This window comes from Pyrgilauda ruficollis, unplaced genomic scaffold, assembly GCF_017590135.1.
Source record: "Pyrgilauda ruficollis isolate IOZ18807 unplaced genomic scaffold, ASM1759013v1 scaffold5, whole genome shotgun sequence".
Taxonomy (NCBI): Eukaryota; Metazoa; Chordata; class Aves; order Passeriformes; family Passeridae; genus Pyrgilauda; species Pyrgilauda ruficollis.
The window spans coordinates 17,828,626-17,845,333 of NW_024526599.1; the positions used below are offsets into that span (position 1 = coordinate 17,828,626).

The window sequence follows — 16,708 nt, forward strand, 5'->3', positions numbered from 1 at the left end:
CCACCTACTGTTGAAAGGCAGACATTGGGCATGTTTTTCTTGTCTGAAATTTAATGCAATCCCCTTAATGTCATGACTTCCTGGGTTCGGTGCAAATTTCAGGTTTCTTGGTTGTTAGTATTTAGGAGTAGAAATTCTGTAGTAAAGCTAGTGTTGCTTAAGGTGAAATTACTAGCTAATTTTGTCATATTTGAGCAGTTTTCTAGCTTAAGCAAAGTTGAAGTGTTGTTTAATAGTAACAAGAATCAAGGGAAGGGTATTCCCTTTAAATAGAAATCAGATTGTTCTATGTCAAGTCTGAGACACTGTAGTTGCTTCTTTTCCATTAAGATATACTGTCAGCCTTGAAAATGGCAGTGACATAAGAAATCAACATATTTTAGATAGTTTTTCTTAAAATAAATAACAGAATATTTTCTAGAAAATATAAGTCTGTCTTCTCTAGTTTTGTACAAAAATGAAAACCTCTTACCCATATTCAGAAAGCTGATACTAAGATCTTGATCCTGGGGCTGACAGGATTAAACTCAGAGCTGGCAAGAGAAGTCTATGTGTATAACTTATCTGGGCCATTGAAATTTTAATCTGGGTGCACACTTTTCAGGAAATAAACTAGAAGCTAATTTGTCTAAACTCAGATTTTCTTGTGGAAAGTGTATTTACTTTGTTAGTAATGCAAGAGTGAGCTCCTCCTACACCTATATCTTGCGTGGGTGCTTATCCTGTTTGATTAGCTGAGCTGTTGGCTGTTTGTATTCAACAAGCTCAAATGAAAACTAGACTTAATACAGAAATGTTTCTGTACCAGCTGGCCTTAAAGAACTTGGTTTTGGAAGTGCTGTTAAACTAGTTATATAGAACTACTCAGTTTTCAAGATATTTATTATATGAGTACAAAGCTATTTGATGCTCTCATGCTGTCTTATTCCTTGAAAGGATATTATCTTTTAGAGTGTTCTGTCAGAGGGGAATGGGGTTGTGGATCTGTTTTGGGGAGGGACAAATGGAAGAATCCTTTCTTAGATTGTCTTTGAAATAGAGGTTATATTTTTGTGGGATTGCCAGTACAATGAACCGTAATGTGAGGTAGGAAAATACAGACTTTTTTAATGTGTGCAGATATCTGCACTGAACACAAGTCTATTAAGCTCTTGACTTGTTTCTAAGGCTTTAAGTCCTTGGAACTGTTTTTCTGCATTTACAGCACTTTTTTTTACCATGTCAATAGGAAGTAGATTAAGCCATTTTATATGGATTTTTACTGTGTAAATATTTTTATTTGTAGGCATACATGCAAAAGAAGCAATCATTTAAGTTTCTTTCCTACTCCTTTTGTTCTTATTTCTCCCTCCTCTTTCCCCCTAATTGACAGATGTAGGATCTTTGCCAGGAGAGAGGCATGCCTCAGTGAAAAATTCTCCATCCTCGTGGACTAGCACTGGTAAATCCCTTGCCAAATCCAAAGTGCCTGTCAAAAGATCAGTGCTTGAGAGAACACCTAGCCTCTCATCAGTCAGCAGTGCTCAGAGTGAGCAAAGTCTTTTCAGCACTAATTGTAAGTATACGTGAGGCTTACGGGTTTTAACTGATTGAAAGCCCACATCAGTTGCTTATTGGTAAAAATCCTCTGGGAAGGGAGTCCTGTCTGACAAGTACTGTGTTAATTCTGATTGTACTACTTGTTAGTTCTAGGTCTTTTTTTGCCTCTTTACTTAGAACTTTCCTTTTTGAGACATACTGTCTGAAAGTGCTTTGAGCCCTGGATTTTGGGTTGATGAGTAGAGATTTTGGTACAATTTCTCTTCCATCCTACATAATCAGCATGTCTTTTTAAGCAAGAGTTTGCTGATGTTTGCATGTAGTGTAATATGTCTGGACACAATGGTTTACTTGTTATAATATTTGGAACAGTGTGTTACAGTGTGTTTTTTGATGCTAAATGTTTTTCGGAACCAGTTTATATCTGCTTACAGAGTTTTAGGACAAAATATGTAGATCAAATTACAGGCATGTAAGTGAAACTTGTTTTAGAAGAGAAACCTTTGTATGAGTAGACTTCTGTAATTTCTAAGGTAGCCGTAAACGTTGGTGTAACCAAATCAATCTTGATTAAAATTAATGAGAAAAATACCAGGACTTGCTTTGTTTTGAAGTTCTACAGCAGTTCTTAGGAATTCTGAGGGGGAAAAATATTAAGAAAATAACATACAGCTGACTATCAGACATTAGTATTACCAGCTATGCATATTTAAATAAGTACATTCAAATATTCTGCTGCTCTTGTATTACCTGTTATATTTTGAAGACTAGGCAAAGGCCTTTTATTTGTGCCAGATGTCACTTAAATCTGTCTTCAATGGACTGAAAAAGAGAGCTGTGATTTAACACACGTCTGTGGTTTATATATGCGCATATGCATGCACACATAACTACATTTTCTCATATTCTTCTCCCCTCTCCTCATACTGCCTTCGTTAAACTAAGCCTAATATATTCCTCAAAGGAATAAGAGTATGTGTAATAAAATATGCATGTGCATCTTGCTCTGCAATGAGATCTGTTCTGATACTGTGACAGCCATGTTGACTTTTGCTGTTCAGGTTTAGGACTGTATCTGGAGTTGCTAAGCAGCTTTGTCCTCTCTTCGTTTTGCTCCCTCATGTAACAAAGGAAAGGGTCATCGCTTCATAACAAAGGAGTGTATTCAGATTAAGTATCCAAACAGATGACTCCTTATTTAGCCTGATTTGCTAGCTGCTGTAATCTGTTTTGTCCACTGCCTTCAAGCTTACAATTTTTTCCACTCCGATTCACGAAGACCAAGCAAGAGCAATATGAGAGGTTGAACATGGCTGCAGTCTTGTAGACTTTTAAGCTTGCTTAGATCTTTTTTAAATGACTATACCAGGAGGACTCCGGAGTTGCACAGAAACTAATTTTTCTCCTATTATTTTCTTCAATTCTACACTAACACCACCGACTGACTCAGGAAGCCACTATGATATTACCTTACTGACATTGCTGGTAGTGGGGTCTTACAGCTTTTGTATTGTTCCTTTGTTAGCCACGTTTACTGGGAAGAGAAGTAGGTTGCATTCCTTTTATTTCTATTCTAAAGCATGTATTTTGTTTTGTGGAGGTTGGTAAATATATGCAATGTTTTGATCTGTTGATTTACTGTAATATTACTTTTCTTTAGGGAATTTTTTACACTTGATAAGAATTATTTATATCTAATAGTAATGTTTTGTGAGTATAATGACCTAAGATTTTGTGTAATTCATATGTTAATGAAATTTTTATGACTTTGAATCAAACTGGAAAGAACTAAGGAATTTTCTTTGTATTCTAATGCTAAGTACAGTGCTGTTCTTGTTTTTTATTCCTGCATTTAGTCTACTATGTAATAATTTCAGGAAAAAAAAATTTTGAAGCTTAAGTGGTTTTATTAGATTGGTGGGACACACAAAGATCAGAATGGGAGGCTTATGCTGTGTATGTCATGAAATGTATGACAAACTACTGTGATCCTGTCAACAATATTAAATCAAAAACGTGCTTGGCTTTTTGTCTTCTGTTAGCAGAGAAGAAAAACGGCAAGAGTGTTTCTGCTGCTTTGTCAGCTCAGTCCTTTGTTATGGGATGTCCTTGGATTGGTAATTCCATGTGGCAGCATTAGGGCTTGGTTTTTTTTTTTTTTTATCTAATGAGCACTTGAATTTATGATTCTTTTCTCTAAAATGACTTCTTATTTGAGAAGCTCAAAAATCACGAGGTTTGAAATGCTGTTGTTACTAAAAGCATATTTTGTATGCAGTCAGTTTGAGCATTGAAAACCAGTAATCTCAGTTTTAGTGCTGAGCTGAAAATGTTATCCTTTTAACATACTGAAATGTTTAACTCTGATGTTAAGAAAAAAGATTTCAGATTTTAAGTAAGATTAATTGTATATATAATAAATAGTGTTTCAAAAGTTTAAAAGCTGATCCTAGCGGTTGACCTGCATCTGCATTTTTGTACAGCCAATACTTCCTTACAATTCTTCTAATGAGTGGAGTTTTCAGATCTTTACTGGGCTGAGATCACTTCATACCTGTCCATCTTTATTCAGATTGCAATAGGTGCTCCAAATTTGAATCCAAAAGTGACCAAAGTCTGTAAACCTGGGAGGTTTTTGTAGGGTCATTTTGGTTTTTTTTTGATTCCTGCACACAACCTGGTTAGGTGACTCTGGAGTTTTTAATAGGAGAGAACAGTTCCCTAACTAGTCCTGCACCAGAAGGCTGCTCACACACCCAAGAGTTACTACCATGGTGTGCTGCTGATTTAGAAGAGGAAGTAGCACACTAGTTTGCAGGCAATTTTTAACTGCTTGCAGTGAACTCTGAGCAAACATCCTTGATTTAGTGATTTATAAAAACAATTAAGGACTGCTTCACACCTTGTGCTTTACTAAAACAAATTGGTTTTAATTATATAATGTTGATCAGGGTCAGATTCCTACACAATAACTGTGTTGCTGATGTGTTATGCAAATTGCTCCTTGTATATAGTTTTTTTTGGCAAATATTTAGCTTTTGTGTTTTTAGAGAGGCTCCAACTTCCTTTTTTAAAAAAAAGATGATGGCTTCAGTTGCATGTGTTTGTTAAAGGGAAATCCTCTTTCTGTGGTAGAAAATATTTAGTGGCCAAAAGCATCTTTTTGAAGTAGTTAACTTACATGGTTTATACTAGTCTGTTTAAAGACAATAAAATAATCTCAAGACTGTATGCTCCATCTTTTGATGAACAATATTAAACATGTAGTTCACATTGCCTTTAAAAAAAACCAGTCTCATTAAAACACTTATCTGAGGCAAACCTGGTAATATATGACAAAAGCTTCCCCCTCCCCCACCTTTTTTTTTTTTTTTTCAATGACTAGAGAGAAAAGCAGTGCTGTGACAAACAATTCCACAGTGACTTAATTTCTTCTTGTCTCTGGTAAATGCTGTGTGAATTTTCTTTAACATGTTAGTATACATCATTTTTTAGGCCCCAAGACAAAGTCTACTCAATCTGTACATACTTTAGAAATATTTTCACATATTTTCTGGATAACAGAAACAATGTTTCCAAAAGTTTCAGGGTGACCATAAACTCAAACCTTTTTCAAGGTTGTTTAGTCTCTGGTAAAACTGACTTGTCTTATGATTTAATTTTCTCTAATCTATATATGCTTAGAGCAAATTCCTTTGCCATTCTGTTTTGCAGCTGCAAGTGCCACAGTCATCAGGAATGGAGAATGGCCTTCAAAACCAGCCTGCCAGAATGGCACTTCAGGGTCTGTCCCTTTGAAAGCACTGCCAAGACCTAGATTGCACTCATTGAGGTCAACTCCAAAAGGTATATGAGTCTGTTTGTAGACAGAGGAGGTAAAATCACATCAGTGGTGCTTCAAGTGTTGTAAGACTTCATAGGAAGGCTGAAATATTCTTTGTATTTCCGTAACTGATGGAGGTATTTCAGGGAAATTAAGAGGTCTGCGCTGTGGTATGGCTCAGGTTTGCATGGTACAGGGATTAAATGCACCTTGCTACGTGGCAGGTGTCATCGCAGGGGGTTTGTGTTGCTTTAAAGAGTTCTTTTCCTCTGGAAAATTCAGGTCACAGGCTCTGTCACTGCTGGTAATCTGCAGAATAGACATACCTGAATTTATCCTGAGTGTATGGTTGTTCTTGTCTTTATGTAGACTGTATTATCTTCACCTTTCTCAGGACCGAACGGGCCTTGGGGGATGAGGATATATTTCTGAATAAGATATTGTTAGAATGTATCTTCTTTTGTAGATCAATGACATTGTCCTGTCTTTCAAAGGGAAGAGTCACAGAAACTTAGCTTTTCAATGTGCTTTTTCTTGATATTCTTCTAGGGCTAAATTAGAAGCTTTAATGGAGATGAGACAATTAATTGTGTTGTATCAACTTGTGCTAAAAAAAACATTAAATGTATTTCCTGACTTTATATTAAACATTGTTCAGGTTCCTATTTTGGTTCAAGCTAGGAATTCTTGATTGTCCAACAGTGCAACTTCCACTCAGGCCACAAACAGCAGTTGACAAGTCATTCTCTGACCAAAATTAAAGACATAATGGGAGCAGATAAATAAGCTTGCTGTGTCTCTTTCCTAAGTCCTAGCTGTAATCAGCTTGCTTCTGACCATCTTTGTGGTGAACTGGTTATTGTAATTGGATAAACCTAATTAAATGCTGTACTCCTGCATGAGACTTAAATTTTAAGCTGGTATCTGACATAATAGAGAATAAATAAGAGATGCCTGCCAAATGTGTCACTGTAATGACATGCTTTAAAAGAGTAAACAGTGAAAAGAAACAGAATTTGCCACAAATCGTAAGTCACTTTGAAACAAACATGAATCGTATGGCTTTCTGACAAGCTGATGCTTTCTATCTGGGTCCAGCACATGCAGCACAACTATGCATAGCTCATCGTCTTCAGTGACCTGGCAGTGTGCCTTGAGCACCTGCAGGAGCAGTGTGGCCAAAGGAAGCTGGTATTCCCCTTCAGATCAGTGTTACCTGGACTGTGGTGTTGTGTTTTGGGTCCTTCCCAAACCAGGAGGGTTGTTTTGAAACTGGAAAGATCCAGTAGATACTTAAGAAGATGGGTAGGGTCTCTGTCCAGGGAGAAGAGGTTGAGGGAGTTGAGCCTGTGCAGTCAATAATTTGAAAAGGACAGCTATAAAGGTCATGGTGCCAAACTCTTCTTAGTAGCATCAGATCATGTAGCAATCAGAAATGCTTTCAAATTGTAGAGAGGGAGATGCATGCTTGCCCAGTGGTGCCGTGGAACCACCCTTCCTGGCAGGAAACATCTAGACAGAGCGTGGTCAGCTGATCTCATCTTAATGGTGACCCTGCTCTGGATGGGAGTGTGGATGTCTGGCCTCTGGAGGTCTCTTTCAGCCAGTGTTTCCTTTGCTGCATTGTGTTTGCTGCTGTTTTGAGATTCAAGAACTTGATCTTAGTGCTAATATGAAATCTTTACTAACATCTTCTCCTGCTTAAAAGGCGTTTAAAATTCTCTTTTTATTTCTTCCAAGGTGTGTTCTGGCAAAGCAGAGCTAAGTTTAAATATGCCTTAAACATTCTAGAAGGTTTCTCTTTTTGTGTTTGAATAGATTTGTGGATCTTGTACTTAAATGTAAAAATGTAAGATATGTCTTTAGTTGCTTTACAACTTTAAATAGTTTTACTTTAAAGTTCATCTAAGCTTTTACTTTTAGGAGCCAAGACCAGGTCTGCTTCACTGAGCCAGTGCACACCAAAATCATCTGGGCCTCTACTCTTAGCAAGGAAAGTCAGTGAGACTAGAGGTAATTACCTGTTGGGGAGTCAATTTTTCGCTTTTTCTTGGATCTCTCTGTCTTGAGAAGGAGCAGCTATGCTTTGATTTCAAAATAATTGGGATAGTTGACTCATTTTCTTTGCAGTTCACCAGATTGGACACTGGCTCTGCAAGGTTCTGTTCCTTACCTTACCTAAAGCAAATGCTTTAGGGACATTCATTGTCTACTGTCTGCTTGAAACTTGCATCCCATAAGGACTAAAAATACAGCATAATTAATCTGTATGTTAAATGATGTTCTGTCACCTGCTTATAAGGTTGTATGCTTGCAAGACACAGTGTAGACTAGATTTTGCCCAGTTTGTGTTTAATTTAAGCACGATTCTTGTGAGAGCATGCTGATCAGCTCTGCCTGTTGAGGATATTTACTCCACTTTATGTTTCTGTATCAGATATTTGTTTTATCTTTAATTAGTTCTTTCTGCCAGAGTGAATCAAAAGATCAGATACAAACCTTAGGACAAGGTTTGTAAGACGAAATTTTGGGAGCAAAGCACTATTTGCACATTTGCAAGGCTGAGGTGGGGGGACAACAAATACAGGGGTGATACAAAGCAGCTTGTTTCCTGAGGAAACCTGTGCCAAAGGATCCACACTATTCCTAAAGCCTGCAGAAAGGTGTTGTCAAAGACCTTTTATGAACTTCTGCACATGACATTTGCACTTAAACCCAGCAGTCCGAAAGATCACTTCCATTCAATATCCTTCGAAATAATAAAGTTTGTAGGACAATTTTCCATAACTTTTAAGTAATACAGGAAGGGTGGGTTAACTTTCTCAGTGCTGTCATTTATATCTAACTTGACTGTTAGGACATTTGAGAATGTTGTTAATTTATTGCTGCTCAATGCAAATAAAATAACTATAGCATACAGAAGGGAAAAAAATGCTATAATACCAGTATAGATGATAGTTTTTTGTTGTCTGTGATCCTCTTTGAATGAATGAAGTGAAACAGTGCTACCTGACTTAAATGAAATATAGTAATTGTAATGATATAATTGTAATTGGGGATGCATCCTGCATTTTCCAGTTTCTTATGCTAAATCTTGCTGTAGATCATGCCATCAGCCATCAGAAGAAAGAAGCTGAAATTGCAAAGTTTGAGGGGCTTATGTGGAAAGAATCTTGAATCTTAAAAAAAGGCAGGCCTACTGCCCCTTACTGGCTTGAAGTATAATTTTTTGTTTGTTTGTTTCCTTTCTGAAGGTAGTCCTGGAAGAAATGTACACCAAAGCCTATCTTGTTTGGGTCCTGGTGAGTTTTCTGAGTGCATTTTATATTTTCTGTGGTGCAACTCAAGTTAAGTTTGTATATTATATTAGTATGTTGGTTCTTTTCTGGAAAGAATAGATGCACAGTGGATAATTCTGTAAATTATCACTGACTCTAGTTTCAAGGAATATGGAAAAAAGCCTATTTTCCTGGGTTTTGTCTACTTCCTGTCTTCTGGCTACCCAGCTTTGGCTATACAGTCTGTTTTGTTCTTCTGTTTCCAGTGAAACCTAAGGAGGTTTAAACAGTATGCCAAAAAAAAAAAAAAAAAAGAAAATAAAGGAAATTAAATTTGGGTGTAATTTTTACTTTTTAGCCGAAGTAATTAATGAATGAATTTGTGTGTTGCAGCATTAAAAAAAAACCAAAACCAAATAAATAGAAGAATCCCACATAACCTTCCTTTTCTGGAACGTTCACTGTAGATCACCTGTTGGTGTGAGCTGTTTTTGTCTATCTCTGTAGACTATGTTTGTGTAAGAAGTTGAAGTTACCAGAGCATGTTGATGTGTGTCTGCTCATATGGCAGAGGGAGGAATCGCAGCTGATTAAGTGGCAGATGGCGTTGCAAAATCTGGCAGAGTTTTAAGGACTTCATATTGGGTTTGTTTTTGGTGTTTGCGCCAGTCAGGACACCTGGTGCCAGTTTCTGTCTGCCAAGAGACTGAAAAGTCTTTAGATGATGCTTCTACTTGCACCAGTTTCCAGGTCTTTTCAAGAGAGTTGGCAGTCTAGATTAGTTTCCTGAGAATCAGTGTGTATTTGTTGAATTAAAAGCTACTTGTAATTAATTACTCATTGAAAAGCCCTTTTTGAAAGATACTGAAGATCACCGGACGGCCCTGTGTCCCCTGAGTGAATAGCAGATGTCTTTCTGAAAGAGGTGCTGTAGCCAAGCAGATGTTGTAAATTTGAGTCTGAAATTACTAGGCAAATCAATACTGACCTGTAACTCTGGTACTGTGGCAGTATTTTTTACATTTCCTGTAGTCATAACATGCATTTAATGCTTTTGTCTTTTACTCTCCTGGGTATCAAATATATTCATTTTAATTTTGGCTGAGTACTTTGATATCTTCTGTTAAGAGTCAGGGCTTCTGTCAGACTTTGCCCAACATCCGTTCTGTTTGTTGCTTTTAATGATATTTGACTGAACTAATGCTAGTTTAGGTAAAGCGTGACACTGAGTCTCAAGAGCTGAAACCCTAGTCTGTTGTATCGTCATGTAGGGGGTGATTCAGCTAGCAACATAATGTCTTGATCAGCTCAATTGAGGAAACTCCTAATAAGCAATAAAATCCGTGTCTGGACTAGAAACTAGAAAAGTAAATGTCTCTTACGCTTGCTTACGGTAGTCTCAACATACAACTTAATTACCCAAAATTCAGTGTACACTTTCTCTCTGCTTTCCAGAAAAGTAGTGTCCTCTCCCCTTTTTTACTGGTTTAGTAGACCTTTGCTTATGATGCATTTTTTCTGACGTAAAAATGCATGTAGCTACATAACTTTGAAGTGATGGATTTGAAAAACACAGCCATAAACTCCAAATGACTGTAATATTTAGCAATATTTTAAATAAATGCTTTTTACTTATACTTTCAACAATAAAATGGCTGTATTTTAGTGTTTGTTTTAACAAACCTGAGCAGCTTACTGTACTGAATCAGCTTCCAAAACTGGAGATGTTAGACATTCAACTTAATTCATTTCTAATTTGTACAGAGAATTAGTATAATATCCCATTTATGAGTGTAGAGCTGTCTGGTGGAGCATTTTGTACTTTTAAGAAGTTTTTTCCCATCCTTAGAGTTGCAGATAGTTCTTACAGAATGAAAATACTGTGTGACTGCTTGGATATTCTGCAGTACAATGTCAATTTTAAGAAAAGACAAGTGATCTTTTTTGAAATGAACTGAAATAATGCCAGCCAGTACCATGTAGAATGAGGCCCACTATCTTCTTTTTTTTTTTTTTTTTTGGTTTTGATATTATAGTGAAGCTTTGTTCTAATGACTGCAGCTAGTATAAAGCTTTTGTTCTTTTATTTCAGTGCCATAGTTAAGTCTTTTAGCCTTATCCAGTCAGAAGTTCCAACCTCACTTCTATTTCCCGCCAATGTGCCCAGGACTAATTTGTTACAGCAGAACTCTGATAATTGATTAACTCTTAATTAAAAGTTGAAATATTAACTCTTAATATCAGAGCTGATATTAAGGTATTAACTAATATCAATTGTTCATGCTGCCTTTCACATTTCTTCAAGGGGGAAAAAATAGCAGGCTTTTCTAGATACACTTCTGTTCCCTTAATGTTGGTGCTGTTTCTCCATTTTCCATTCATTTACAGCAATGATGCACAGCCAGAACCTGCTTGATGAAGGAAGCCACAACATACTGCTAGTGTGCCTGTAAAACTGGACAGACTTGCCTGTTTGCAGCTGTTCATTTCTTGTTTGTGTTAAAACATTCACAAGGCTTCTTTTTCTGAATTCTGTATTTTTCATGGGTGATGTTCAGTGCATCAGATAAGTTCTGCAAGTTCTGTGGTATATTTCTTCAGCACTGGCTTTAAAGCAAAGGCAGAATTAAGTTCTTGGGAATGTTTTATTATACTTCTTAACTTGCTAACTTCAGGTAAAGATGTTTATGTGCACTTACTGTGATGTCTTAATGTAAATATGAATAAAATGTTGCCTCTTATGAGATGGAATTTTGAACTATATGCAAAACTGCCTCTAAAATGCATAAAGTAAGTGCTGTTTCCTTTTTACTTCAGCTTCCCTGCAGAAAAAGCTGGCTGTGTCTAATCCCTCTGTAGTATATTACAGTGCAGTGTGTGTGGATGCAGTGGGTATTCACATCTCAGGTCTCTGTTACTGGCCAAACATTAAGTTACAGCACAGTAATCTCTGAACCCACATAAGCCAAGCAAAAGCAAATATCCTGTTTGGCAGTTCCAAAGGTAAAGCAATCACTTTGGGAATAAAGCATGTGAATATTTGGCTTATCCTGTTTTTTCCATGACCCTGAAAGGGATCTGTGGTGTATTATGGATAACAGGTTAGACTTACATGTGTGGCATAAGATCATTGTCAGGAAAACAGCAAGGACAACTGATGGATACACCTGTAAAGTGTTACTAAATATGAACAGTGTGATTTATGTTGTATCTTTTAGCACTATGATGCAGCATGGAATTTGTTACTAAAGGCTGCAGAAGCCATGAAAACCGAAGAAGCTTTGTCAGAAAATGGTACATGCTCCACCATGGTGTTCTGTTTTCTTACTCTCATAAAGGATGTTTGTTTTAGTTCAACCATTAGTGAGAAAATACAACAATGAGAGAAGGAAGAAATTAAGTCAGGGGGCTTATTGCGAAAGTGAGTAATAGTGCTGATAAGCTCAAATGGAAAAATAAGGTATAAATATAACAGTCTGAGAAGTTGTCCCTTGGAACAGGTTGTTAAGGTGGGGTCTGGCTCTTCACTCAAACCCTTATACTGGGATAAGATGCTAACAAAATACTCTGGTTCAGACAAAAGTTGGAGGCATACTTTAAGGTTCAGTTTACACCCCTTTCTTTCATTCTCTTAATCATCCCTGTTGAAACTTGAGAGGAAACAGTTCTTATGTTGTAGATTCTTTGATAGAATAGGTTACTCTCAAAATACTTGCACTTTCCACATCTGTAAAACAAGTATTAATGTTTATCACACTCTGATTGTGCTTTGACAACAACAAACAAGACTTAATGTTTTAAAATTATATGTTATACTGTGTCAAATTTGTATTTTTCTTAAAAATTGGGGATGCACATTGTTGTGAGTGCCAAATTCTTAGGTCTTCAGTTGGCTGTGGCATTCAGCAATGTATGGCAAATTACCCCAACTGATGAGGGATATCTGCTCAAGTAACTCATTAGGGCTCTGTTTCTCCTTTTGTATCTGATTAGAAGATCTTTAGGGGTTTGTTATTGATTGGGGAGTGGTGTGTATTTGCTTTTAAGAGTTTTTGCAAGTGTAGAAGACACTGTGCAGGTAGTGGTGTTGCTTGGAGATTTGAAAAGGCCTTGATATGTTGTGAACATTCATGCCCTGGCAGCCAAGAGGTCCAGGTCTTCCACATTGCAGAAGTGGGACTTCTGACTAGCTCTAACTGGGAATTTCAATATAGATGTGTTGGATAGACTGGATCTCAGTCTCTGGTGTTCAGAGCTTCAACATTTGTAAGTAAGTTGGGTTCATCAGTTTTTCTGTCTCTGTCCCCGTCTCAAAAGAAAAGCCAGGAAATGCTGCAGAAGAACTTGGAACAGTTTTGTATGTTCTGGGGTTACCAGATCAGGACAAGATTAGATTTTGTATTCATTTAATACAATTAATGTTTTACACACTGGAAATTCTGGGAATTGAACAATGTAAATGAATATTTTCACCTTATCCCTTGAAAAGCAACAGACATCAGGCTTAAACTTCTTTTTGCAGATATTTTACTGTGGCTGGAGTATTTTGTTGCCTTTCTAGCTGCAATAAAAAGCTGGCTATAGTCTTTTTTTAGACATTTTTTTCATTCATATAAACTGTAAGGACTATCTGAATGACTCAATTTTCTCGTGATCTAACATTAGAATACCTTCAGGCTAATGCTCTTATAAACAGACAGCAAAGCTAAGTAGAGTAGCTACTGCATATGAACTAGCTATGAAAACTGGCATTTGTTTTGCCATTTCTATATAAATAAATGCATATTATCTAAATGTATGAATTGGAGTTTCTTAATAATTGTATTCATTTGGGACATATAATGATGTTTATTTTGAAGAGTTAAGGGAATATCTATAAACCTGAAATAATCTTTGAAACACAATAGCTGTTGCCTTCTTGGCCAGATTTTTACACTGTTACTAAGTATAGTACAACAACTGGATCTAAGAATTCAATTTCTTGAGTGAGAACTAGAATGCTTCAGAAGTCTTCAAAGTGGAATGGCTGGTGTTGATATTCAGAGAATGCCACTCTAAACTCCAAAGTAATCTGTTTTGAGAGGGTTTTTTGGGTTTAATTGTTTTTATTTAAATAAATGGTGTTTTCCTGATGTAGTATGTTTGTTAGAATAGGAAATAGGATGCAAAAAAAACAGATGTACGTGACAACACTGTCATGTGTAATATATTCCAGATTTGGTCCCTTCAGCGAAGTCTATCAGTGTATTTGCATTCATGTTCCTTGTGTTCTTCTCAAATTTCATCTTCTGAAAGTTAACCATTTAGGAAGGTTGTCTGTTGTTCTGTGCTAACAATCAGCACTGTTCCCTGTGCCTTCAACAGATATTTTTACAAAAAATCAAAGAATTCCAAAACCTCAAGGCTTGCTATGGAGTAACATATGAGCCATCTAATCCAAGTGGTAGTAGTATTGTGTGGGCAGTTTGTTCGATCGATGGACTGAAAATGTTGGGATTATATTTAAATTCCAGCAATGAGGACTTGGTAGGGTTTTTATCAGTTTTGCTATCATGACAGATGATCATTCATTAAGGCCTTTAATAGCCCAACCAAAATGTTTTTCACACTACTAGGTCTGTTTCTTCTGTTAATGCTTTTAAGTAAGGACCTGCTTTCTGGATTACAAGTTAGATAAATCAGACTTCTTTGTTATTATTTAGTTCCAAACTTCTGTGAGAAGTTATTTCTTGCTCTCCAGCTCCACACATCCATACTCCAAACAAGCGGTGATGCAGAAGTATGCAGGCTTTCTACAGCAGGAATATTTGTAGTTTATTTCTGTGGTATTTATTCTGTTGTGGGGAGGAATGTCTGTGGTTCTCTTCCCCGGTATTTATTTTGATGTTTCACAATAACAAGCCACACAGGAGAGCAATACAGAGCTTTGGTGTTCTCACACTTGTCTAAATATTGGCTGGGCCAGTCGATGTGTGAGTAGAGAGGGCAGCTGAAAGGGGCATCTACAGACTGCATCAGCTCAGTCTAAGTGATAGAGAAAATTCCCATGTTGGAATCTGGAGTTCGTTGGACCCTGTTAGGGACTTAAGTGGACATAATACATCATTGAGCTGTCACAGAAATGTGAAACTCATGGCCTTGTGCCAAAGATGATTAAACAACTTGTACATCTGCCCTTTTTTTCTGCATGTCTGGGTAAGGGAGAGTGTACAAAGCCCACACAGGTAGGGAAAGGACAGTGAGTTATCTTGAATGTGTTTTGTGCTCTCCAGATAAAGCACTGTCTTAGGGCATATACTTACCAAATTGACTTCATTTATGATACTGCTCTTTCTTAGTGGCTCTCTGGGTATTGTTGTGAGGCCATGGATGAAATAGATGTGCATGGGGAATATAAATCAGTATTGTGTAAAAAAATAATTAGTAGATCTGTAGGCTGTGGGTCTAGTTTAAGCATTTATTTTTCCTCTGTTGCTTGAGGTTTGAGCTCACAAGAACTTAAGCATACATCTACCCTGTTTCTGAATGGCAGCAAAGAGGTGGTTCTGAGTTTTTTTCACATCTGGCCAGATCATTGAAGCTTAAAATTCTAGGGTATTTTACCTAACATTAGTGATATTGTACAGTGTTGTAGAGTAGTAGCTCTGTAGGATTTTGACTGAGGAAGTGTAACCAAAATGCCATTTTGAAAGGGACATCCTGCAAATGCACTTTCCTTAAATTAGAAGGTAAAAATGAAATTATTCTTGTAGTGTTTTGTGGCTATTCTCAATTATAAAAGACTAAAGGTAATGTAAGTACCACTGTTGCATCTGAGAGACACAGAGTGATTCCTGTATCACTTTGCCTGGGAATCCACTGCAGCATCACCTTCAGCTTGACAGACTGCTGAATTTATAATGATTAAAAGCTTCTGTGTACAGAAAGAAGAAACATAAATTATTTAGGATTTTCTTTCCTACTCTGAGGAAGGAAGATGTTTCCTCCTTTTTTTTTTTTTTTTTTTGGAGAGGATTTGAGCTTAAACTTAGTCTTGAAGCTGCAGTTTGTATTCATTGTGGCTGCCTACAGGATGATTAGCTTTTCAAAGTGGAGCACTGGCTAGAGCAAGGAGATCACAGGAAAGTGGAGTGGAAGCAGTCATTTTCCAGAAATAAAAATGAGGACACAGATGACCCTTTGGCTCTTAGTAGGTTCCTGCTTTTTGCATCTCTCTTTGCATAAGCAATTACCCTTCAGTTCTTCCTGAAGTAAAGCATGCCAGTAAAATCCATCTGCTCTGTACTGCTCTTGCTGTCTTGTGACATGGAGCCAAGTGTCCTTTACATGGACTACTTGGATCTAAATATCTAGCTCCTGATTTAGACCTTTATACAGTGAGACACTTAACTGCATTCCAATGGCATTTTTAGAGATTGTTGGATGAGGAGAGAGGGAAAGGAACAGCAGAAACGAAGACACTGTGGATTTGCCCTCTTGAGGCTGAATTGAGAGCCTATACATGCCAGTGCATTTTGCTCCCTTTTTTTCATGTTGCTGATGTTCCCAGGAGTGGCAGATATACCAAATCTTCTGGGGTTAAAATAGGTCTGGCCCCTTCATCAATTTGATGGTGTCATCAGGTACTGATGCATTTAGCAACCCAGGCTGAATTACACAGCCAGAACAGGATACAGCCCCTTTGTCCATGTTAATCACAAGTTCTGCCCTTAGCAGTAAGATGCTAGTAAATTAAATCTGTCTTGTCCTTTTGTCCTTTGTATCTTGCTTTCTATTTTATTCTGCTCTTTTCTGGTGCTGTTTTCGGTTACCCTTCTCTAATGTCAAGAAAGACCTGTCTGTGATCCTCATGTTATGCATGAAATGTAGACAGTGCATGCTCCTGGCGCGCTCTGTTAAGATCCCATGGATTACGCCCTGGCTTTGTAGTCTGACAGCACGAGGCCCTAGATGACTATCGTGGGAGTGCAGACAGGAGTGGAAGGTGCTGTTTTCTTGAGCCAAGGAAACCATGCTAGCACATGCACGGCCACCATAGTGGGGCTGTACTGTGGTGTGACACTGAGCT

The 16,708-nt window shown here is 37.3% G+C and overlaps 1 protein-coding gene across 1 annotated transcript in view; it reads left to right on the forward strand.

The window, feature by feature from the left end:
- The window catches only part of MTUS1 (microtubule associated scaffold protein 1), a 116,782-nt gene that overhangs the window by 47,729 nt on the left and 52,345 nt on the right, over positions 1–16,708 (forward strand). The window contains exons 4-7 of the mRNA XM_041479812.1: positions 1,373–1,555; positions 5,254–5,385; positions 7,286–7,375; positions 8,617–8,664. Of these exons, the coding sequence (XP_041335746.1) occupies positions 1,373–1,555; positions 5,254–5,385; positions 7,286–7,375; positions 8,617–8,664 (453 nt within the window). The remainder of the gene's footprint in view (positions 1–1,372; positions 1,556–5,253; positions 5,386–7,285; positions 7,376–8,616; positions 8,665–16,708) is intronic.